The sequence below is a fragment of the Amphiprion ocellaris genome, chromosome 8, assembly GCF_022539595.1.
Source record: "Amphiprion ocellaris isolate individual 3 ecotype Okinawa chromosome 8, ASM2253959v1, whole genome shotgun sequence".
NCBI lineage: Eukaryota > Metazoa > Chordata > Actinopteri > Pomacentridae > Amphiprion > Amphiprion ocellaris.
In genome coordinates, this window is record NC_072773.1 from 909,515 (window position 1) to 934,327 (window position 24,813).

General features: G+C 40.8%; 2 protein-coding genes across 3 annotated transcripts in view; both read right to left on the reverse strand.

The window, feature by feature from the left end:
- Nucleotides 1-3,725: 3,725 nt before the first annotated feature.
- On the reverse strand, nt 3,726-12,465 carry LOC118471641 (uncharacterized). Of its 2 annotated transcripts, XM_055013130.1 has the most exons (4): nt 8,199-12,465; nt 7,817-8,122; nt 5,677-5,707; nt 3,726-5,100 (listed from the first exon to the last, which is right to left on the reverse strand). In XM_055013130.1, exons 1-4 carry the CDS (start codon nt 8,676-8,678, stop codon nt 5,096-5,098), a joined length of 822 nt encoding a protein of 273 aa, XP_054869105.1. In that variant the 5' UTR covers nt 8,679-12,465; the 3' UTR covers nt 3,726-5,095. The 2 variants fall into 2 exon arrangements, with proteins under 2 accessions (XP_054869105.1, XP_054869104.1); XM_055013129.1 differs by lacking the exon at nt 3,726-5,100 and having other exon boundaries at nt 5,128-5,707.
- A 137-nt stretch (nt 12,466-12,602) lies between these two features.
- The window catches only part of LOC111586977 (suppressor of tumorigenicity 14 protein homolog), a 31,445-nt gene continuing 19,234 nt past the window's right edge, over nt 12,603-24,813 (reverse strand). Inside the window, exons 17-19 of the mRNA XM_055013128.1 lie at nt 20,020-20,291; nt 18,409-18,545; nt 12,603-15,492 (exon numbers count right to left, since the gene is read on the reverse strand). Of these exons, the coding sequence (XP_054869103.1) occupies nt 15,331-15,492; nt 18,409-18,545; nt 20,020-20,291 (571 nt within the window). The 3' untranslated portion in view covers nt 12,603-15,330. The remainder of the gene's footprint in view (nt 15,493-18,408; nt 18,546-20,019; nt 20,292-24,813) is intronic.

The following is a 24,813-nucleotide window of genomic DNA, read 5'->3' on the forward strand; positions in this document are numbered from 1 at the left end:
GGCACGTTAGCTCAGATTAGCTAAAGTTAGCTCAGGTCAAACATGTTATTAGGTCTTTGGACTCTAAAATGTCAGAAAACAACATTTAAAAAGCTGCAATCACTTAATTTAGACCGTTTTATTTTAAAAATATTTAGATTTTTGTCCAGAATTTGCCCAAACTGAGATAAAATCTGGTTGAAGTTGTAAACAGCCTGAAACTTTCTTCACATCAGACTACAAGGTTTAAATTATTTAGCTGAAGCCATAAAATATGACGAGGTTTTAAACTTCTTTTTTATCTGACCAGTGTTGAAGTGATTTTCACTGAAGTCCAGACATCTGCTGGTTCTGAGGGGAATAAATCCTGGAAGAAACTGTTGCCGAAGGAGGTTTCAGTGTTTAAACTGATGCAGCAGCGACACCTGCTGGCCGCTGAAGGAACCACATGAACCTTAAAATGTTTTGCTGCTTCTGTTTATTGATCACTGAGACGTTTTTATAAAAACTGAACCAAACTGTCAGTCTTAAAACATCTTTTTCTGACCAAATGTGTTCAGTTTACTGTCAAACGGGAGGAAAGAAGAAACAGAAACTCTTCACATTGAACCTCTGAGCTGTTTCTGGGTGTTTCTCTTCACTGTGGTTCATGCTTCAAACTAAAGTCCTGCAGCTCTGTGGAACCAGAACATCATGGAGGAGGAGAGAACTCAGAGACATCTCAGAATGATGGAAACCAGAATAAAGAAACTTTTCTTTCATTATTAACTTCACCAAAACTGTCCCGAATGACTCAAATATCATCTAGAACATCTCTAGATTTGTCTCAGATAACATCAAACTAAACCAGAATAAGTTCCAAATGGTCCAGAAAGTTTCTAGTTCAGAAGAACTTTCAGGCAGATGTTTAAAACAGACGCAGAATTCAGATTTGGTTCATTAGTTCACAGGTGATTATTTGGAGGAATGTAATCGTAGGAGCTTCAGCAGAACCAACTGGACGTCTCTCAAGAGACGTCTAGTTGAACCCGGGTTCAAGAACCTAAAAAGGAAGTTCAGTTGAGACCTGGTTCAAGAACCTACAAGGGAAGTCCAGTTGTTTTCTACTGAAGCTCCTACGACCACCATGACCTGATGACTGAGAACCTCCAGACATTTGTAAGACTGAGTGAAAGTTAAAGAAGATCTGATTCTTTCCGTTTCTGCTGATTAATGGAACCATCATGGAGATGTTTCATAGATACTTCACCTGTTGAAGCTGTCGGAGTGTTTTTGGGTTCAGAAGATTAAAAGTCTAATCAGGCAGAAACATTTAGTCTCTAACTTGGATTCGGTTCCTCCTCTAAACACTGAAGAACAGAAATCAGGAAAAAACAAACATTTTATTCATTTATTTTACAGAAATCTTCCAAAATTGTTTGACATCGACCAGAAAAACTTGAAATTTAATCAAAATTTTAGCAAAAAAATGGTTCAAAATGACAAACCGTTGAGTCGTGGCTTTTCAGTTGTTCCATAAATCACAAAGAAACAATAAACTAAAGTTGATTTCTTGATCAGAGGCGACAGAAGAACTCCTGAGCAGCTCCTCGGTGGTTCCACAAACTCTTCAGGGTTCTTCTTGTCCTGGAATCATCGGCCCGGTCGACTCTTTAATCAGATCTTCTGCTACGTTGAAGCTCTCCTCCCACGTCTCGGCTAGGATCCGGTTCTCCACCTCGTTCCTCAGCTTGTCTCTGGAACATCTGCCCAGAGTCTCCTGCAGAACCTCGGCCTCCTGATCCAGGATCAGTTCATGGTAGAAAGTTTTTCTTTCACAACTCAAAGGTTTTCCCCGTCTGAAGGTTGTCGCCAGAGCAGGAACAGAGACGATGGCAAATAGCAGGAAGGAACCGATCATCTGAAACCAACTCAGAAGATACACAAAACATGAACCAGATCCTCCTTGGAACCATCAATATTTCCAGACTTCCAGGTCCTTGAAGTCCATAGAGGAGAATGTCCCCTGGAGAAAGTTCTAGAGTAGACCTAGCGACAAGTGGACAGTTGTCAGTAGGTCTACTCTAGAACTTTCTCCAGTTGTCAGTAGGTCTACTCTAGAACTTTCTACAGGGGACGTTCTCCTCTATGGACTTCCAGGACCTGGAACTCTGGAAATATTCCCAGTCTGAATGTAGAACTCTGATCATTGATAAAGTTACTGGAGATGAAGAAACAGAAGGTTCTGAGGAGGTTCTGGTTGGTTCTTCTTACTCACCCTGGACTTGTTTCTGAGCTCATTGAGGTTCTGTTTCTCCTCAGCCGTGGTTCTTCCTTCTGGTTTACAGAGAAGCTACTGGTCGCTCAGACAGCAGATGAACCAATCTCTACCGATCAGCACCAGAACCGGCCATAGCAGCCCGAACAGAAGCGCCTTCACCACCAACCTGCAGCAAGCAGCCAGGAAGCTGCATCTGCTGCTGAGGACCAGACGCCTGCCGACGCTGTGGAAGCTTCTGCCCGTCCACACCACGATAACGAACACGATGAAGATGGGAAGAACCATGTGGACGCTGCAGTCCATGGGCTGAGGCCTGCAGGAGCACCAGAAGTTCCCACTGAGGAACAACATGATGACCGCCATGGCTGCATAGCTCCAGAAGCTCCAGCAGAACACGTCCAGCTTCTTCATCTCTGCTATAACGTCTGCTGACGAGCCGCAGCTTCAACCCTCAAACACACGAAACCAGGAGCTTCCTGACTCTGAAATGTGCTGACGGAGCTGCTGGTGTTTGGAAAAGCAGAAAAACCTCAAACCTGCAGCAGCTTCTGGAGGTAGAAGGTCCTCTCAGGTCTGCTGCTGCTGAGGGCTTCAGGTGGGGTCATTAGATGTTCTGATCAGAGAAGATCCTGGACTTCACCTACAAAAGAGATGGAAATGAGACAGAAAACAATCAGAAAGACGACACAAAATGTGTCAAAATCTGTCTCATTTTACACAGAATGATGGAAATGGAAAATAAGATGAAAAGACTAAATGACCAGAAAGAGACAGAAAAATGAATCAAACTATTAAGCTTTACACAGAACAACCAAAATGAGACAGAAAATGACCTGTAAAAGAAAAGAAAAAGTAAAGACACAGCGATGACAAAGAGAAAAAATAACCACAAAACGAAAAGAAATGAGACAGAAAATGACCACAAAGAGATGCAAAACAAGACAACTGACTAAAATGAAATTGCTTGAATAAAATCACATGAAACAACTTAAAAAAGACACAAAAAGATGCAAAAAACGAGTCAAAACTGTCTAATTTGACAGATGATGGAAATGGGATATAAAATGACCACAAAGAGACACAAAACAACCATAAAAAGACAAAACGACCTCAAAAATGATGCAGAAAATGACCAGGAAGACAACAGAAAGGAGTCAAAAACTGTCCAACTTTACACAGAACGACCAAAACGAGACACAAAATAACTAGAAAGAAAACAAACACAAGACAACAACCACAACAACAAATGACACATGAACAAAATAACCAGAAAATAACACAGAAAGATCCCAGAGATGAAAAACTATCAAATGATTCATAAAGAGAAAGACAGATGCAAAATATGAAAAAAACTAATGAAAAGCTCAGTCTGAAGAAAAACTGACTGAAAACAAACACAAAAAACCCACATGACCAGAAAGAGACACAAACTCAAACAGAAAATGATTCTAAATGCTGCAAAATCACCGAAATGTCGACGCACCTCTTTGTTTTCATTCAGCTGGAGGTTTTAGAGGAGAGTTCATCAGATGTTCTGGTTCTGCTTTAAAATATTCTCACTTATGAATAGAACAGTTCTGGTTCCTCACAACCAGCGGCAGGTTCATCTGATCAACGAAAAAAAACAAAGATAGAAAGAAAGACGGAAAACACGTAAAACATAAGACACCAAACTACACAAAATGACCACAAAGAGACAGAAAATGATCAGAAAGACGACAACAATGAGTCAAAAATTACCCAATTTTACACAAACCAACAAAAATTAGACACAAATTGACCAGTAAAAAATAGAAAAGAAAAAGTAAAGACACAATGATGACAAAGAGACAAAAACTCATCCACATGAGACAGAAAATCACCACAAATGGATACAAAACAACTGACTAAAATTAAATTGCATGAAGAAAACAACACAAAACAACCATAAAAAGACACAAAATGCCAGAAGATTACAAGTAATAAACAAGTGAGAAAGAAACAAATTAATATTACACAGAATAGTGAAAATGAGACTCAAAACAACTATAAAAAGACACAAAAATGAGTCAGAAACCGTCTTAATTTCACACAGAATGATGGAAATGGAATATAAGATGACCATGAAGACAGAAAACCTCCAGGAGAGTTTGTGAAGTTTCTGGATTTCTTGGTTTGTCGTCTCTGATTTTAACATTTTTTTTTTTTTTTTTTTTTTAGAAACAAACTCAAAGAAAAGACAGCGACTCCGTTTCTCTTTGGGAGTTTTTTAAACCAAAGCTGGAGTCTGAACTGAAACATGGACGTTTGAAAACCGACGATAAACTTCAGTCGGGTTTTAATGAAACTGTTTGAGGAAACATCAACAGAAACAATGAAGGATTCATCAGCAGCAGACTGCAGGTAATAACAATAATAAAAACAACAGTAATAATAACTTTATTTAGATGGAGCATTTCAACAACAACAGGGACAAAACTGGAAAACAAAGTTTAATTATGGTAAAAGATTTTCAATAAAATATCCACTTACGAAGAAAGAACAAGTGGAATAAAATAAATCGAGGGTAAAAACCATAAAGAAAAGGATAGAAATATTCAGATTATTAGAAACAGGAAAGAAAAAAAATAGAAAAAATCATAAAAGAGAATAAAATGAACAAATAAAATCAATAAAATAAAACAGACGTCAATAAAAATGTGCTTTAAGAAGATTTTGTGTCATTTTGTGTTTGTTCTCACTGCAGATAATAGAAACCATTTATTTAAATCAGAAAATAAGATACAAGTTTCTGGATGTTTGTTTCTTTCTCTGGTTTCATTATTTCACATCGTCGTTTCTTCTCTCGAAGTTTGGATCCTCGGCGTCGAGAAGTTCTCACTCTGTTGGGAGAAAACAGGATTTTATTTCAGCAAACTCAACAGCAACAGTTTTATAATGAGTTTAGATTCAGAACTTGGCTAAAGTCTGAGTATCTTTGTCGTCATGGTAACAGTGATAATCAGCAGGCGAACAAACAGGAAGTCGTAGTCTGAAACAGAAAATAAACAGCAGCTGATGTTTTATCGACCCGTCCGTCCGACCTGACCTCCTCCCTGAACAGATGTTACAGCTGCTACACTCCAGCCACTAGAGGGCGCCACATGTTTTCAACATCTGGAAGCCCAAAAAAGAAACTTTTATTTTGAAAAACCTCTACAGCATCATTCGAAGATGCAAGATCAGATAAAAACCAAGAACCAGAGGAAACATAAACAGTTTTAGAGTCTCAACCAGTTCCAGGTCGACTGAAGACCTTTAGTCTGGTTCTACAGGTTCCTGATCATCCTGAGACTGAAGTTTTGGTTCTTGATCATCTGAAGCTCTGCTGTTCTCCATTAAACACTGAATTCTTTGGTTCAGCTTCTCAATAAATGATGCAGATCTGCAGAAGTTTTGGGTAATAAGGTGAAACTCACCTGGTCTCTGGGCCAGTTTCAGTTCCTCCTCCTGCCAACAGATCAGAACAATGTTAGAAACGTTCCGTTGGTTCTTCTCAGGTTTCACTTCTTTGTTTTGTTTCTGGACAAACTTTAAATAAATCAGAATTCACAGCAGAACGGTTTGAACTTTATTAAAGAATCTAAAAGGACGACGAGGATCTGTTGACCTGGAGGTAGAACCAATCAGAAAACAGCTGCAGACATCCAGCTACCTGTGGAGGACACTTACCTGTAGGGGACAGTTACCTGTAGGGGACCTGTGGAGGACAGTTACCTGTGGAGGACACTTACCTGTAGGGGACAGTTACCTGTAGGGGACCTGTGGAGGACAGTTACCTGTGGAGGACAGTTACCTGTAGGGGACAGTTACCTGTAGGGGACAGTTACCTGTAGGGGACAGCTACCTGTAGAGGACAGTTACCTGTAGGGGACAGTTACCTGTAGGGGACAGCTACCTGTAGGGGACAGCTACCTGTAGGGGACAGTTACCTGTAGGGGACAGTTACCTGTAGGGGACAGCTACCTGTAGAGGACACTTACCTGTGGAGGACAGTTACCTGTAGGGGACAGTTACCTGTAGGGGACAGTTACCTGTAGGGGACAGCTACCTGTAGGGGACAGTTACCTGTAGGGGACAGTTACCTGTAGGGGACAGCTACCTGTAGAGGACACTTACCTGTAGGGGACAGTTACCTGTAGAGGACAGCTACCTGTAGAGGACACTTACCTGTAGGGGACAGTTACCTGTAGGGGACAGCTATCTGTAGGAGACAGTTACCTGTAGGAGACAGTTACCTGTAGGGGACCTGTGGAGGACAGTTACCTGTAGGGGACAGTTACCTGTAGGGGACAGCTACCTGTAGAGGACAGCTACCTGTAGAGGACACTTACCTGTAGAGGACAGTTACCTGTAGGGGACAGCTATCTGTAGGAGACAGTTATCTGTAGGGGACCTGTGGAGGACAGTTACCTGTAGGGGACCTGTGGAGGACAGTTACCTGTAGGGGACAGTTACCTCTAGGGGACAGCTACCTGTAGAGGACACTTACCTGTAGGGGACAGCTACCTGTAGGGGACAGCTACTTGTAGGTGACAGTTACCTGTAGAGGACAGTTACCTGTAGGGGCAGTTACCTGTAGGGGACAGTTACCTGTAGGAAACCGTTACCTGTAGAGGACAGCTACCTGTAGAGGACAGCTACCTGTAGGGGACAGTTACCTGTAGGGGACAGTTACCTGTAGGGGACCTGTAGGGGACAGTTACCTGTAGAGGACAGTTACCTGTAGGGGACAGTTACCTGTAGAGGACAGTTACCTGTAGGGGACAGTTACCTGTAGGGGACAGTTACCTGTAGGGGACCTGTAGGGGACAGTTACCTGTAGGGGACAGTTACCTGTAGAGGACAGCTACCTGTAGGGGACAGTTACCTGTAGGGGACAGTTACCTATAGGGGACAGTTACCTGTAGGAGACAGTTACCTGTAGAGGACAGTTACCTGTAGGGGACAGTTACCTGTAGGGGACAGTTACCTGTAGGGGACAGTTACCTGTAGGGGACAGCTACCTATAGGGGAAAGTTACCTGTAGGGGACAGTTACCTGTAGGGGACCTGCAGGGGACAGCTACCTATAGGGGAAAGTTACCTGTAGAGGACAGTTACCTGTAGGGGACCTGTAGGGGACAGTTACCTGTAGGGGACAGTTACCTATAGGGGACAGTTACCTGTAGGAGACAGTTACCTGTAGAGGACAGTTACCTGTAGGGGACAGTTACCTGTATGGGACAGCTACCTGTAGGGGACAGTTACCTGTAGGGGACAGTTACCTGTAGGGGACAGTTACCTGTAGGGGACAGTTACCTGTAGGGGACAGCTACCTATAGGGGAAAGTTACCTGTAGGGGACAGTTACCTGTAGGGGACCTGCAGGGGACAGCTACCTATAGGGGAAAGTTACCTGTAGAGGACAGTTACCTGTAGGGGACCTGTAGAGGACAGTTACCTGTAGGGGACCTGCAGGGGACAGCTACCTATAGGGGAAAGTTACCTGTAGAGGACAGTTACCTGTAGGGGACCTGTAGAGGACAGTTACCTGTAGGGGACCTGTAGGGGACAGCTACCTGGTGTTCTGCTGCTCTGCGTCTGTTTTCTCGTCCCCCCAGGTCTCGTCCTTGTTGTGATTCTTCAATCAGAGTTTCAACGACGTCACAGACTTGGTCCCATGGTCCATCGTCTATCTTCTCGATGACTTTCTCCGTCAGCTTTTCTTCGGCTGCTTTCCTTAGAACCTCCTCCAGTTTGTTTCTTTTGGCCTCCAGGATCAGTCTCTGGAATAGAGGCTGAGTGTTGCAGCATCTTTCCCACTCAAAGACGGACATTAAAGCTGCAATAAGTACGATGGCCAGCAGCAGAACGGAGCCATAAACCTGAGAGGAGACACCAGAGATCAGATTCTACGTTCTGTCTGGTTGAGATGTTCTCAAAGGAGGAATGAAAACTCACCCTAGACCAGTTCTTCAGCTCGACGATCCGGACTCGCTCCTCGGCGGTGATCTTGGTCTGGTCTGTGCAGGGCAGATGGACCAGCAGGTCGGACAGGTTGTTCCTGCAGCAGACGTACCAGTCTCCATCGATGAGGACGAAGGCCACCCACAGCAGCCCCACCAGCAGAGCCTTCAGCACACGAGGCATGAAGCTCCAGGACCAACAGCGTCTTCTACAAACGTGTCTGCAGATGCTGTGAAGCGGCCGATCGGTCCAGAGGATCAACACGACGATGATGAGAAGAGGCAGCACCATGTAGAAGCTGCACTCCAGGCGCTGAGCCCTGCAGGAGCAGGAGAAGTCCCGGTCCAGCAGGACGTTGTAGGTGAACATCATGATGATGGCGGCGTAGACGCTCAGATGGCGATGGAAATATTTAGTCACGACCTTCTCCATGTTTGAAGCCCGACTGGCAGCAGCTTCTACCCTCTGAACCATGAAACCAACAGATTCCTGTTTTTATAGAAAGAATCTGCTGCAGCTGCAGAAAAAAAACACACTTGAAACTGAAAGTAAAATATTCTGCGTGATTCTCACATCAGAAGACGATTATCAGTCATCAGTGTATGGATGGATCCATATTTCTACTAAAATTCAGTCTTTGGTCCACATTTCACCAACAATAACTTGAATCTCGATCAAAATGGCTCAAAATTGCTCCAAAATTAGATAAAAATGGTCCAAATTGACTCCAAAATGTCATAAAAAGACTTGAAACTTGTAAAAATAGACTCAAAATATGTTTAAAATAATAAAATATAGAGAACCTCTACTAATAAAATATTAGTAAAATAAAATAAAGTAGAACCTCTCAGGCCTACGAGCCTCAACCCAGTTTAATCTGAACCAATACTTCATTCTTCATTTGACATTATGATATCTGATAAATTACCGATGGCCCAATATGACTAGAAACTAGACCAAAACTCATTGAAAACTGTCAAAGTTGTCAAAAAAGGACAATTCTGAAGAATTATTGGTCCTTGAAAATGGAAAAAAGTGCAAAATGTCCAATCCAGGCTCGTCTAGTGTCTCTGTAATGTTCCTGTCAGTGTTTATATCTATGGATGGATCCATATTTCTACTAAAATCCAGTCTTTGGTCCACATTTCTCCAACTGTTGAGGCTCTAACATCAGTAGAATCTGATGTGTTAAAGTTTGACCTGACAAGGTTCCAGTTTTTAGATGTTTTGTTTCGAAACCAGTTCAAATTACCCACAACTTGTCCCAAATAAATCATAATTTGTCCAAAATAACCTGAAATGTGACCAAAATGACTCAAAATTCTCCAAAATTACTTGAAATTTGTCTAAAATGAAGAAAAAAAACTGTCCACAATGACTTAAAGTTTATCCAAAACAACAGAAAGGATCACAGAGGTTACTCAAAACTGTCCAAACAACAACAATGAATGATTATCTGTCTTTCAAAATTCAAAAAAAGAAAGTAAAAATCCAGTCTTTGGTCAACATTTCTCCAACTGTTGAGGCTCTAACATCAGTAGAATCTGATGGGTTAAAGTTTGACCAGACAAGGTTCCAGTTTTTAGATGTTTTGAAAAAGACTTTGAATTTCTGACTAAAATCTCTTGAATTCAAGTCTTAAACACTCAACATTTTTCTGATTAAAAATCGTCTCCAGATGTCTGCGGACATGAAGCAGAGAAATCCAGATCTAGAACTAGAAACTTAGAATAAACCAGTAAACAGATGAAATTAAACTGTCAGCAGCAGAATTCAGGCTGATTTATTCCACATGTAGCAGGAAGATGAATTCCCTTCATCACTTCTGTAAAGTTCTCGTCATCCCAGCGGTTTCATCAGAGCTTTCATGTTCTGCCAGCTTTTTTCCTTCCTCTTTCTTTCTTCTTTTCTCCTCACGATGGTTTTGCTTAAATGCAATGTTGCACAGAATGAAGTCTGTCACAGAAAATTCTCTAAAAAAACAGTTTCATCAGATTTCTGTTCAAAATAACGGCAGCATCACAGCCACAACTTCTGCATCTGAGCTTTAAAAAGACCTTTTATTGGAGGAAACTGAAGGATGAGTCAAACTATTTAGTGGATATTTCTTCCACTTTCCTTTGGTCAGGATTTTAGTTGTTGTCAGGACATGAATATGAATCAACACAGAAATGGAAAAAGGTTTGAAATTCATGTTCGGTTTAGCTCCCAGCTGGTTTGGATTGTGCCAATAATTACTCAGCTGCTGTTTGTTGAAAGACATTCAGGCTGGTTTCACATCTGTGGTGGTTTTTACTTCTGTTTAAAGTGTTTCTGTTTGTTCTCGAGGTGAAATATTCTGAGGTACCCAGATGTTTACTTCACTGAGCAGCTTCAAACAAACAACACTTTACTGTTTCCACAACAACTTGACGTTGACTTATGTACATATTGTGCATCTGAGGTAAGGTCAGGGGTAGAACTTCATCTTCTTCTACTGAAAACACCAGTGGATCCAGAACAGAACCTTGAGGAACCTCACAGTGAATTGTGACGGTTGCAGCAGAGTTGTTGTTTCTGTTGCACTTTGCTGCAGTTTTAACCTCTCAGATAGTACTCTTTATCTTTTCAGAAAGGAGGAAGTTCTACAGACAGTTCTTGTGGCTGGAACACAGAACAGTTCTGGTCGTCCTAAAGCAAGGTTCTGCAGTGGAATATTTCTGGATGTTCAGTTGCTACCAGGACCTGATCTTTCACAGCAGAAAAAAATAATCAGATGGACAGGGCAGAACTGTACTTCTGAATAATGAAACAGTGGATCCGATACAGAACCTTGAGGAACTCCACAACAAAGACTGATGACTGTTTGTGTTCTACTCTGCTGGAGACAAATTATCCCAAGAAAAGCACTCCGAGATTGTAGTACTCCTCCAAGGATGCTCAGTCACTGTATCACTTCCGACACATGAAATCTTTAATTAAAAATGACCTCATGCTGAGCACAGGCATGTGTTCTGCATGTGTACGTTATGTACAAACACCGAATCACGTGACATAAATATGTAGCAGGCGGCGGGAATTGATGGGACTCAGAAATACCCCCACAATTTAATCAGTTGTTCCTTGGATCATTTCTGACGGATAAGTCCTGATAAGTCCTCAGTGGTGGATTTGTAGTAGGATCACAATCATGTGATCATATAGTGTTCACTTGTCATGGTTACAGTGACGCTGTGCCGCTATCTGGCAATGATACAGAAATCTTTAACAAATCCGTGTTGTGATGACCCTCCACCTGGACACCAGGTGTGCCTGTTCCTGGTCATCACCTGATTGAGCCACACCTACGATCTGGTGGTTCAGCTGCATTTAATCTCACCTGCTTCCAGTCAAGCGGGGCTCAGACAGGAGCTCCTGCCGGCCGGAGCTCCAGCAGCATAGTGGTTTTCTGGTTGCGGACCTTACTGCACATGCATGGTTGCTTTGCGTGGCAATACACCCTCTTTTAGTCACCAAACCATGTTGTCTCCTGGTTTTGTTACAGCTTTGGAGCATAGTTGTAGTAATGTATCCAGACTATAATGACAAAAACGAGACAAAACGACAAAAACAAGACACAAAACGACAAAAATGAGACACAAAACAACATATACAAGACACAAAATGACAAAAACAAGACACAAAATGACAAAAACAAGACACAAAATGAAAAAAAATGAGACAAAAACAAGACAGAACAAGAGATGTCCACTGGGCCTCTCTGGACTTCTCTTGTAGTTTCTTGAAGACGTTCTTGTGGTCCTTGTGTCATTTCTGACCATCTCTGAAAATTTCATCCAAATCGATTCGTCTGTTTTAGAGTAACGTTGTGAACAGACAGACAGACAGACGTACGCCGATGGTCATATAATTCCGCCATGTTCCTTGGCAGAGTAATAAATATAGCAACAGACTGAGGCTAGTTAGCTGGCCTAAAACCTTGCATTCCTGTTAGCATGTCAGTAAAATATGAGGTTTCACTTCCTTCAGTACAGGAGGTCCTTGACTTACGATGGAGTTTCGTTCCTAGGGCAAGACGCAAGTCGATTTTCACCGTAAGTCAGAATTCCATCAGAAGAGTCTGACTTACGCTGGGAGCCATAATGAAGGGCAAAAAGTTAGTGACTGTAGCACAATCCAAGGTGGCGTCCAACCGGAGAATGGAAACAAAGCCGTCTGATAGCACCGCGTGACGTATTCATCCGCTCCAATCATCATCTAGTTCCACGTAATGATGAAACGATGTTGTACACCGAGGACCCCCTGTTCAGATTATGTGAAAGTTTGTATTTTTGCATCTATTATCTGCTGTTAGTTTTATATAATCACAGTTCATCAACGTCTTTACCGTTACTCAGAAACAACAGTCAGTAAACTGTGTGAATGTTTGTATCGCTGCTTTTTTATTGCATGAAATTTGACCCCAAAGTTGGTCCCACGAAGAAAACACTAAACAGCAATAAAAATAATCATCTGCATAGTGAGTACTGCATTAATAAGCCTTCATATAAGATATTAGCCACTTTAGCATTAGCCTGTTTCACCCAGAGCAAAAAACAAGTTCTCAAAATGACTTTAAATTAACCTTAAAAGAAACTAAAGTAGAACCTCTCAGGCCTACGAGCCTCGACCCAATTTAATCTGAACCAATACTTCATTCTTCATTTGACATTATGATATCTGATAAATTACCCAGAATCCTGCTGCAGCCCACATTAAACTACAGATAAAACCCAGCAGCTACATAAATGAGGAAACAATGTACATATAAATACAACCAGTAGAACATTCGTCACCACAAAGACGCAAAACATGAATAAAAAGAACAGAACTGTAACAGAAGCAGCTGCTTTAAGGTGGAGTCACTCAAACAGAGAGAAAAACATCTCAGTATGAGTGGAAAAAACTAAACATGGAGCCTAAATGATTTATTTTGATTCCTAAACCGATCGTTACCAACTACTGATTATCAGCTAACACCTGCTATTAAGTTATTATTAATTAAAGTGGTTATAAAGATAATTTTACTGTTTTGTGCTGTCGGTTCTGGAGGAGAGGCGCCCCCTGTCTGTGTGTTACTGTAAAGACACCCTCTGAGAGCAGCCAGTAAACATTCAGGGTTCTATGTTCTATTAACTACACGGTAACGCAGCAGCAGGAACCCTCAGATTTAAAGAACCTCCTGAGGACCCAGTCCAGTTCCCTGAGGAACTCCTGAAGTAAAGTTTGGTGAAACTTGACAGTTTTTTTGGACACTTCTGAGGAGTTTAGACATTCTTTCTTCCAGATCACACCTCTGGATCCTGTTCTTCATACACGGAGAACTGAGTTAGCTTGATTGATTGGTTGTTCTGAAAGCTCGTCCCAAAGCATCTTCATAGTAACGCCAAATAGCCGCCAGTTTACTGTCAGCCGGCTCATGACTTCTAAAGCTCCAGTTTATTTTTGAACACAATCTGCTGCTTTGTTTGAGCCCAGAAACACAGAAATGCAATTTAATTCTTCTAAAGTTTATCATAATTTAACAATAAAGAGTAAAATATCTTTAGTTTGGGACATTAGATGTAAAAAAAACAAAACATTTAACTACTTTTTTGGATGGTTCTCTTGAAAGACTCAATTTTATGATTATTTTGAAATTTTCTCAAACGTTTTTAGTTTTCATTTAAACATTGCAGTGTTTCCTGCATGCTTGGAACATAAAGATGGTTCCTGATCAGTAAGTTGAATCTCATAGCTTTTATTTTGAAACTGTTCATCTAAACGTGTTTATCTAAGTAGCTGATAAGAAGCGACACTGAAGCCCTGAAATAATCCTCTGACTTCACCTCAACCCGTTTATCCTGTTTAAGCTTACTACAGCTATGGAGAAACTAAAGAATTCTTCTTTTCACCCCTGAGAATATGTTTAACATTTACAAGCTTGAAGATGAAACATCATCACAAAGTCCTACAAAAGAATTCTTAATTAGTTATCCTGAAGACATCCCTGCTTCCAACACTATTATTAACACGGTTTCCTAAAGATCACAACTTAGAACCGTTTAAGACAACAGATTCAATGTTAAAATATCAAACAATGTAGTTTTTTAATGAATATACGTCAACATGTGGATCGTTCCAGAACTAGAGGGCGTTTTACATCCAATAATCAACGTAGAAAATCCTAAATCTATAAAAACTAGGAGAAAAGAACATTTGAAAATATTTTAAATCCCAAATAAGTCTGGAGTTCCCCTAAAATACCATTTTTTTCTTGTCCACCCCCCTGATGACCAAGCTGGATCTCTAATAAAACAGTTAGAATCTAATTTAAATTTACTTTTTCTGGTTTTATTTTTTCATTCATGTTTCTGTAATTGTGGGAACATGTTTTAATCAACAGAATATTTTAAATACAAATTATTATTCATGGAACATTTCCCACAACATGTTAGCAGAACCTGTTGATGACGTTTTTGTTGTTCAGTGTCTCGTTTTTTGTCTCGTTTTTGTCATTTTATGTCTCGTTTTTGTCGTTTTGTGTCTCGTTTTTGTCGTTTTGTGTCTTGTTTTTGTAGTTTCCATCATCCAACAGTGTTCCTATAGAATGTGTAGAGCAAAGCTATGTCCTCTCTTCTATTTTCCATCTTTCCATCCCATCGTCAGCCTTGATTGAATGTTTCCTTCCAGCTCATATTATCAGGATCAGACTAATTCTTTGGACTGTTTTCCATCAGTCAGTTTGTCCTCTTGGTCAGCAGTAACAGCAGCTAAATATCTAGCTTCTACTGCTGAGAAAAAGATCACATTAGCATGGATTAGAGTAGAGTCAGCAAACAGCACACAAAACATGGAAGAAAAATGAGCCAATCACTACCTATTATTGATCAATATGGAGCAGAAAACTGGAAAAGAGAAGCTTGATTTTTCGAATGTCCTCCAGTTCTGGAATGACCTATAGATGGCGCCATATTCTGAAGTGTGTGTCGGTTAATGGAGTTGTTTCTCTTTGTGTCAGGAAACAAAAATGACTTTTAAAGGTAAAAATGTCAAACTGACAGATTCTGCTGTGAATATTAATGATAATTATGAGCTACACCTCCATTACAGAGTGAACCTGGAGGAGCTAAACTCCGCTGTTGTCCTTGATCCAGTGGCGGTATTTGGTGACTCGGGTGTAGATGCCGGGTTTGTTCCTGAGTCCGCAGCCTTCGCCCCAGCTGACCACGCCGGCCAGGACCACCCGTCCACCAGCGCCGGTGATAGACAGCGGACCGCCGGAGTCGCCCTGAGGGTCAGAACACGGCATCTTCAAGTTTAGAGTCAGAAAAGGTCAAAGGAAATGACAAACTGAAAAAAAACGTCCTCAGTTCTACTTTTACACTCGCTTCAGGTGGTTTTTGACTGCTCAAGAACGTTCATCGTCTTCTTATTGAAGCAGTAGTTTTGGGTTCTGCTGTTCATAGACAGATGCTGATTATCTGGACAGTTTTGGTGAAATTGTCCAGGTAATCAGCATCTGTCTATTTATCTTATGTCTGAACAAAAGAACTCAAAACTACAGGTTGTTTTGGACTTTTTCTAAAAACTGTTGATACCAAAGAATCCTCAGAACCTTCCTGACTGAAGATCATTTCTAAAGACTTCCTGTTCCTGCTGGTTCTGGTTCTCTTCTACTGTTTATTGCAGCACTGCAAAAACTCTATATCTTACCAAGTCTATTCATCTTATTTTTAGTCAAAATGTCTCATCCCACTTGATTTAAGATAAATTCACTTAACAAGAGAAATTTCAGCAGATGGAGGGACTTGTTTTAACCCTGAAAAGTTTGAAAATGTGGAAAAAAATGTATTTTCACAGTGAAACTTCTGATGTCCACATTTTCAACATTTCTGGGAAATCTTTCAACATTTTTTGGTGGAAAAAAAAAGAAATGTTAAAAATGTTTCTTTAAGAACATTCACAAAAAATCAACCAAAATCCAGCTGGATTTTGGTTGATTTTTATGTGAATGTTCTTAAAGAAAATATTAGAAGTTTTACTGATATAGATGGAATCACTACATATTTTTAGGATTTTTTGGAAGATTTTTACTCATTTTTTGAAAATATTTACAAGAATTTTCTTGCCAAGTTTGGGGGATTTTTTTTTTTTAAATAAAACCTGTAAGGAATGAAGGTTTTGCAAATTTTCTGAAATTTGGGGATTTTTTTGCTGAATTTTTGGATTTTTTTCAGACAAGGAAACAATATTTTTTTTTGGTGCCCTTAAATGAAGACAACAGGAGGGTTAAAACAATGCATCTTCAATATCTTGTTAAATAAACAATTTTGAAATTATGTTGTTTTGAGTTGAATTTTACAAGAAAACTCTAAATAAGTTTAATACATCTCAAATTAGGAGGTTACATGAAAGCAAAAATCTATTCTTGAGTGAAAAACTACTTTTTTTTTTTTTTTTAGCATGTCTGGCTTATTTTAAGACACCTAAGCTTGACAATACTGGTAAAAAATAGAGCTTAAAATAAGTTTTTGCAGCTAATTTTAAGATCTCAAGATTCTAAATATCATATCGTATTTCTAGAAATCTGACCAAGTCACTTTCCACTTGTTCTACTGGCAGATTTTTTCACTTATTTCAAGGCAAAAGTTCCTTGAGACATTTTTTACCAGTGAGGCACGTTGTTCTGATGACTTTACCAATAAACCCTTGATCAGAATGACTAAATGAGTCAAAATGGAATAAAAACTCAAAGTCTGCACAAAAGAGCAACTTAACAAGTCAAAATCACTCAACAGTCATATGAAAAGAATGAAAATGTCAAAAATAACAATAAAAAAAACATCCAAAAGACTTGAAATAATTTAAAATAAAGTTTTCCAGAAACACTCAAACTCATACTTTTTAAATTTGTCCAATGTGACTTCAGAGTGATTCAAAAAAAGTCCAAAATGACCAAAAAAAATGAAATCACTCAAAATTTTGTCAACTTGTCTCAAATGACACAAACACCAGTTTTCAGACCTTAAATGTACAAAAACAAAAAGCAGCAGCTACACAACACTGAAGGAAAAGAAGAACCAAAGAGACGACTGTAAAGTGGGATTTTTAGTATTTACATTTAGCATTTACTTCAGATTTGTTCAACACAACAAAAGTCCAAAATCTGTAAAGATTTGGACAAAAATGCTTGAATATTCATAGAAAATTATTTAAAAGTTAAGAAAAAATTTCCAAAATAAAAAAAGTCTAAAATGATCCATAACTTGTTCAACTTGTCTCAAATGACACAAACAGACCTTAAATGTACAAAAAGCAAAAATAAAGCAGCTATAACAACACACTCAAGGAAAATAAAAACTAAAGAGACGACTATAAAGTAGGATTTTTAGGATTTGTATTTATTTCAAATTTGTCCAACCCAACAACAGAAAAAAATCCAAAATCTGTCAACATTTGGACAAAATTGCTTGAAAATTCATAGAAAAATTACTTATAACTTAAGAAAAAATGTTTAACCCTCCGGTTGTCCTTATTTACAGGCACCAAAAAATATTGTTTCCTCGTCTGAAAAAAAATCCAAAAATTCAGCAAAAAATTCCCAAATTTCTGAAAATTTGCAAAACCTTCAGGAAGAAAATTCCCATAATTCCTTTAAAGTTTCCCTTAAATGTTTTATTTGAAAAAAAAAATACCCCAAATCTGGCAAGAAAATTCTTGTAAATATTTTCAAAAAATGACTAAAAATCTGAAAAAAAATCCTAAAAATATCTAAAGTGATTCCATATATATCAGTAAAACTTCTAATATTTTCTTTTTCTTTTATTCACATAAAAATCAACCAAAATCCAGTGAAATTTGCTGCATTTTGATTGATTTTTTTCTAAATGTTCTTACGAAACATTTTTAACATTTCTTTTTTTCCACCAAAAAAAGATTTCCCAAAAATGTTGAAAATGTGGACATCAGAAGTTCCACTGTGAAAATTTTTTTTTTCCGCATTTTCAAACTTTAAAACAGGTCAATTCTGACCTGCAGGACGACATGAGGGTTAAAAAGACCTAAATTTTGTGCAACACCTATCTGGAACAACTCGAACACACATTTTCAGACCTTCTACGTGCAGCTGAACAACACCATGAAGGTCTGAATGAACGTCCTGAAGGTATAAACCATGAACCCAACCCTTCCTAACTGGTCCTACCTGGCAGGCGTCGGTTCCTCCCTTCAGGACTCCAGCACACATCATGTTGTCGGTCACTTCGTCGTTCATCAGACTCTTACAAACGGTGCTGTTGATGACCCGAACCATTGCCTTCTGCAGGATGGTCGCCGTCACGCCTGGCAGACGACACAAGCTTTAAAATCACTACGAACCGCTTCAAATCCAGGTTTATGTGATCTCAGCTTCAGTCTGAGTGAAACCCTGGACTCAGATCTGAGGTGTTCTGCTGCTACGATACAGACAAAGATGAAGTCGGTGGTTTGGGATCTTTTGGACCCCAGACAGCAAACACTGGGGAGCTAGGCTGTTCCTCTTTAAACCTCTAGTTCCTGGGTTTAAAGCTACTTTGAGCTCCTTACTACTCGATAAGAAAAGCCTTTTTTATCGCTCTGTTATGGTTTTTCTCTGCTGTCACCACAGAGCTGCTAGGAGGTATCCCTGGACCTGTGGAGTTTCTCTCTAAGTTACCGTTGGGCTGAATATTTGAACCTGGTGGGTACATTTGTAAACTTATTTCTCTGTTGGAAAGAACTTTGGCCCAGCGTTTGTTGTTTAAAACAGGACGTTAAGATCATCGTTTCCATTGCTGACATGGATCTAGTTTGGCTGCTGTCCCTTTAGTGGTACTTTGATGTAAAATGCAACCAGAAGTTGAAAAAAACACATAAAGAGACACAAAGTGTTGACAAAAATAGTCAAAAATCAACTTTCCTTTTCCAACACATTGCTTCTTAAAGTTGCCGACCTGCTCCTTTTGTTTGTGTTCGGCCAAGGGTCATTCCACCTCAGTTCACCAAATTTAAAAAAAAAAAGTTCACCTTAAAGACAGTTTGTCATGTTGGTTTTTGCATTGATTTATTGGCACCAGTCTGTGGATGTTTAACCCTCCTGTCGTCCTGCGAGTCAAACTGACCCGTTTTAAAGTTTTAAAAAACATATTTTCACTGTGAAAATTTCCACATTTTCAACATTTTTGGAAATCTTTGAACATTTTTTGGTGGAAAAAAAGAAATGTTAAAAAAATGTTTTTTTTAAAGAACATAACAAAAAGTTCAGTGATTTTTTTGTAAATGTTCTTAAGGAAAATATTAAAAGTTTTACTGATATATATGGAATCACTTTAGCTCTTTTTAGGATTTTTTTTCAGAATATTACTCTTATAATAATTTTCTTGCCAAATTTGGGGTATTTTTTTAAAATAAAATTTTTCAGGGAAACTTTAAAGGAATTATTGGAATTTTCTTCCTGGAGGTTTTGTAAATTTTCAGAAATTTGGGGAATTTTTTTGCTGAATTTTTGGATTTTTTTCAGACGAGGAAACAATATTTTTTGGTGCCTGTAAATGAAGACAGCAGGAGGATTAAGGTGACTAGAGGAATAATGTAGATGGAGTCCTACATGGTACAACCCACGGTACCAACCAGGTATATGATGGTGCCAATCTGGTCAAAAAATGTCCACGTTTGTTTCTATTCCGATATTCCTCCAACCACGACCCCACCACTCTATAACGGTTTTTAACTCCAGAACTAACGTTGCCGATGACCCCAGCAGTCCCAGTAAACCTCTGGATAGACGGCGTTTCCTCACCTCCCTCCCTGGTGACGCCCCAGCCGGTGATCCAAGCCTCGTGGCCGGCAGGAACCTGGTAGGAGGCGGACGGCAGGCAGATGGGGAAGATGTTCTGGTTGAGGGTGACATCGGCGTCCAGCTCCATCAGGGCGATGTCGTTGTCGTAGGTGACGGTGTTGTAGTCACGGTGGGCGATGATCCGCCTCACGTTCCTCCTCACCGTCCACTCATTGGTCTGACTCTGCACGTGAAGCCCCAACAGCGCCTCCCATCGGTCGGCCTGGGAGTACCTGTAGTCGAGAGGTCAGAGGTGGCATCAGCAGGAGGAACCGTGTTACGGGACTTTGTGGTCGACAGGTTTGCTGCAGGATAAATCCCAGAAATAAGTTCCAGGAAACTTTCTCACAGCTGTCAGTTTTGTAGGAGATGATCTGAGAAGGTAACTGACAAAGACCTCCATCTGCAGACGTCCCGATGGTGGTTTTTGAAATTTTTCCCATAGTGGATCCAAGTCTTTTAATATTTAGTATTTGCTGACACCTAACACCATTTTTCCAAGATGTCCAACTAGTTTTAGGGCCACATTTGTAGGACTTCTGGTCTTTCATTAACCTTCTTGGACCAGATGACAGGTGACCACTGGTTCACTCCAAACGTTCATTAAACTCAAATAGCAACACACTAACGCTGAACTACGGAGAGTTTTGGTTGGAATTAACTTTCAAAACAGGAAACACTTGGACAGAAAGTAAGATATTGGGTGAAATAAACTTTTTAAATGATAACTTGCTTGTTAGAAAAACTATTTGGATGGTTTAAATCTATAAAACTCTAAATACTCTGATATCAAGTAGAATTTTATAGCATTTAATTGTATTTGTAGCGAATGCTAGGGAAGTCCAGATCTATTTTTAAAAAATTCACCTCTGATTCAATTTGTCATTTAATATTTAGCACCTGAGTCCCAATCTGATACCATTACATGAATAATACACACTTCAAATACATTAAAGTTAATACAATCAGTCCGATGTATCTGCTTCACAACTGAATATCTCTGGAATGAAAGAAAAAAAACTGCATTTCTGCATCCAGTCTGTTGGGTAAATGTGGTATTAGAGGGTAAATGTGGTATTAGAGGGTAAATGTGGTATTAGAGGGTAAATGTAGTATTAGAGGGTAAATGTAGTGTTAGAGGGTACATGTGGTATTAGAGGGTTAATGTGGTATTAGAGGGTAAATGTGGTATTAGAGGGTAAATGTGGTATTAGAGGGTAAATGTGGTATTAGAGGGTAAATGTGGTATTAGAGGGTAAATGTAGTATTGTTGTGGAAAAATGTCTTCACAACTTGAGGCTTCTTCAGTTCTGGCTCTAAGTTCTGATTGCTTAAAAGTTTACAAGTCCAAAAATAATAGCTGCCTAAGTCTCTCCAATAAAGGCAGAAAAGAGTCTAAGAGTCAATCTTCAGATTCAAAGATGTGTTTTATTCCTCCACATACCGGTCAAACACACTGAGAGATACCCCGGGGTATGTCTGAAGACCCTACCTGATGCACTGGCTTTTATACTATTTGGCTCTGGGGCTTTCCACGCCCCAGGCCCATCCTTCTTTTTGTGACAGGCCTTCTACCATTATATCACTAGTTTCGATTCTAATAGTGTTAGAGGGTAAATGTGGTACTAGAGGGTGAATGTAGTATTAGAGGGTAAATGTAGTATTAGAGGGTAAATGTGGTATTAGAGGGTAAATGTGGTATTAGAGGGTAAATGTGGTATTAGAGGGTGAATGTAGTATTAGAGGGTAAATGTAGTATTAGAGGTGTTACAACCCGGCTCCACAGTTGCAACAAAAACTCGGAGACAACCACTGTACGGTGAGAAAACAAAGATTTATTGCTAACTAAAAGCAGGCCACAATGCCGTCAAGGCCCAAACGACACAAAACCCCAAACGTGAGGCTGGAGCTCCACAGACACCAGCTGCTGTCAGCGAGCCCCGTCTAGACTGGAGAGGAGAGCAGTTAAATGCAGCTGAGCCACTGATTACAGGTGTGGCTCAGTCAGGTGACGACCCTCAGCTCCTGATCAGACACATCTGGTGTCGAGACGAAGGGTCGTCACACACACCCCCCCTTAAGACGATGCTCCTCCTGAAAAATCTGGAACAGCCGCATCAACAATACCAACACAAACTCACTGCTTTAAGTTGAATTGGTCAGCAATTTCCCACACCCCGGAAACTGTACAAAATCTTATACTGACAAATTTCAGTCGACTGGACACAATGTCCAAGCTATCATACTCACCAGTCCTACGTAGACCACTCCAGGAAACCCCTCATCTCCATGCTGCACCCAGCAACCTCTGGTGGCAGGAGGAGAAACAAACAGGGACCAGGAGGACCACGCATGAATCCAATAAGCACAGTTTTACAAACCAGGGACTCTGGACAAACAGCCACCACATCTTCAGAGCTAATGTGGTGTGCATCCAAACAGTGGGACAGTAAAAACACAACTATGACCAACATTCGGTTACCAGTTCATGCTCCCCTTCACAGGACTGATGCTGCAGGGCATAGGCTTAAACCGACTGACGACCCTGTTAACCTCAGCCTCACGGTCATACCAGCACTTTTTACTCAGAGGAGGGGAAAGCTGGCTCTTCCTCGCTTTAATATAGAGAGACACATCCCGTTTCATGTGAGGCCAAAAGAAGTGCTTACGGATGTACCAGTACATCTTGCGTACCCCCAGATGTCCACACCGACCATATGATGTCCTCAGTACCTCCCCCTGGAACACTGAAGGCACAACAATCTGAAAAATAGGATCACAAGTGAAACCTTTCCCATTTGGCACCCATTTTCTTAGCAACAGGTTGTTGTTTACCAGATAACCTGGTGCAGAACTCTCCCCATGTAAGAGCCCAGAATTAAACATTGCACTGAGGGAGGGATCAGCTCGTTGTTCTGCTGCCAGGTCACTGTGAGAAACAGAAGGAAAAACATCAGGTAACCCAACAGTGAAGGACCCACTATCCTCAGTACCACTCAGCTCAAGGTCTGATTCTGCTTCTCTGGCCCACACGGTCTGGGCAGCTGTACCGCCACCAGGAAAACATTCTGCAACACCAGGAGAAGCTGTTACCACAGGTTGAGGTGGACCATCAGCCCACACACGGCTACCAGCCAGATCATTCCCCAGAACAACCTGCACCCCCTGGACTGGTAGAGCCGATCGCACCCCCATGGTCACCTCACCCTGAACCAACCCACAGTCCAACCTCAGTTTATGAGCTGGAACAGGTAGCACATCCAAATCCATTCCCTTCATCAGAACCTTATCACCAGTAGCAGTGAACTGAGAGAACGGCAGCACAGAACTCACAATATATGAGCGGCTCGCTCCAGTATCTCTCAGGATTTTAACTGGTACTTTACCATCACTACCTACCAGTGACACGTAGCCATCAGACACAAAAGCTGAGAAGTCAGACTGCAACCTCCCATGAACCACTGCAGATTCCCTCTCAACTCTGCGAGAACAGACCCCAGGAGAGAGAACACCAGTTAACCTCCTGCCAGGAGCAGCGAGCGCCACAGGCTCCACCTGCCCACCTTCAGGATTACTTTTTAATGGACACTGAGCCTTCCAGTGTCCCCTACCTTTACGGTAGTGACAGATGTTCTTCTGGTCCCCCTGTGCCTGACTACACACAGACCTATCTGTTCTACTTTTACCAGATTCCGGAGCTCGATAGTCATAAGGCCCCCGATGAGTTAATACATAATCATCGGCGAGGGCTGCCGCTTTCTCTGCTGTGTTCACCTTATGTTCACTAATATAGACGGCAATATGTGGAGGAACTGAATCCTTAAACTGCTCCAAAATAACTAACTCACACAGAGCATCAAATGTATGAACATTTAGTGAAGAACACCACCGATGAAAATGTATACTTAGCTCCCTGGCAAACTCCATGTGAGTCTGGCGACCAGACTTCTCGCAGGACCTGAACCTCTGTCTGTAGGCCTCAGGTACCAACTCATAGGCCTTAAGAACAGCGGCTTTGACCGAAGTATAGACCCTGCTGTCTGCAATACTGAGTGCACAATACGCCTCCTGAGCCTTACCTGTGAGAATACACTGCAGGAGTAATAACGTTCTCTCAAACAAAGTAAAGAACGTATCAGGATCACGTTCACTAAACGGAGGAACCAACCGCAGATTCGTGGACACATCAAATGAAGGTGGAGGACCAGACGAACCTCCAGGAGTCTGACCCACGACCCCAGCAGATCTCAGGCTTAATAAGTGCTCCTCCAGCTCAAGCTTTTTCAGTTCAACTTGTAACATCAGCAACCTCTCACGCTGCTCAAATGTTAAAGTCGAGCTGCTTGGAGCAGCTTCACCAGAAGCAGTAGCTTCACCAGAGTCTAACTCAGCCTCTACAGCCTGAACTTTAGGCTGGAGAACCCCTGCATCAAGTAGGTTCATTTTCAGGATGTGTTTCATATTGTCTTTAGAACGTTTATCACCTACATCCATTTTAAAGTACTCTGCTATTTTCACTAACTGCTCCCGTGAACAGCGGTCTAACAGCTCCTCTGATGGAGCTTTCAAAAAATCCTCCACCGAAGCCATGACTCAGCACAAACCGAATAACCACAATGATACCGACAGGTTTAATCAGCTGCTCTGTCTCGAAGCTCTCTGCAGCGGAAACAGCTGACTGGTCACCGTGGCTCCGTCCCTCTAACTGCCTCCACCAGAATCTAGCTGATCTCCCCCCTAGTCTTCAGGCGGTAC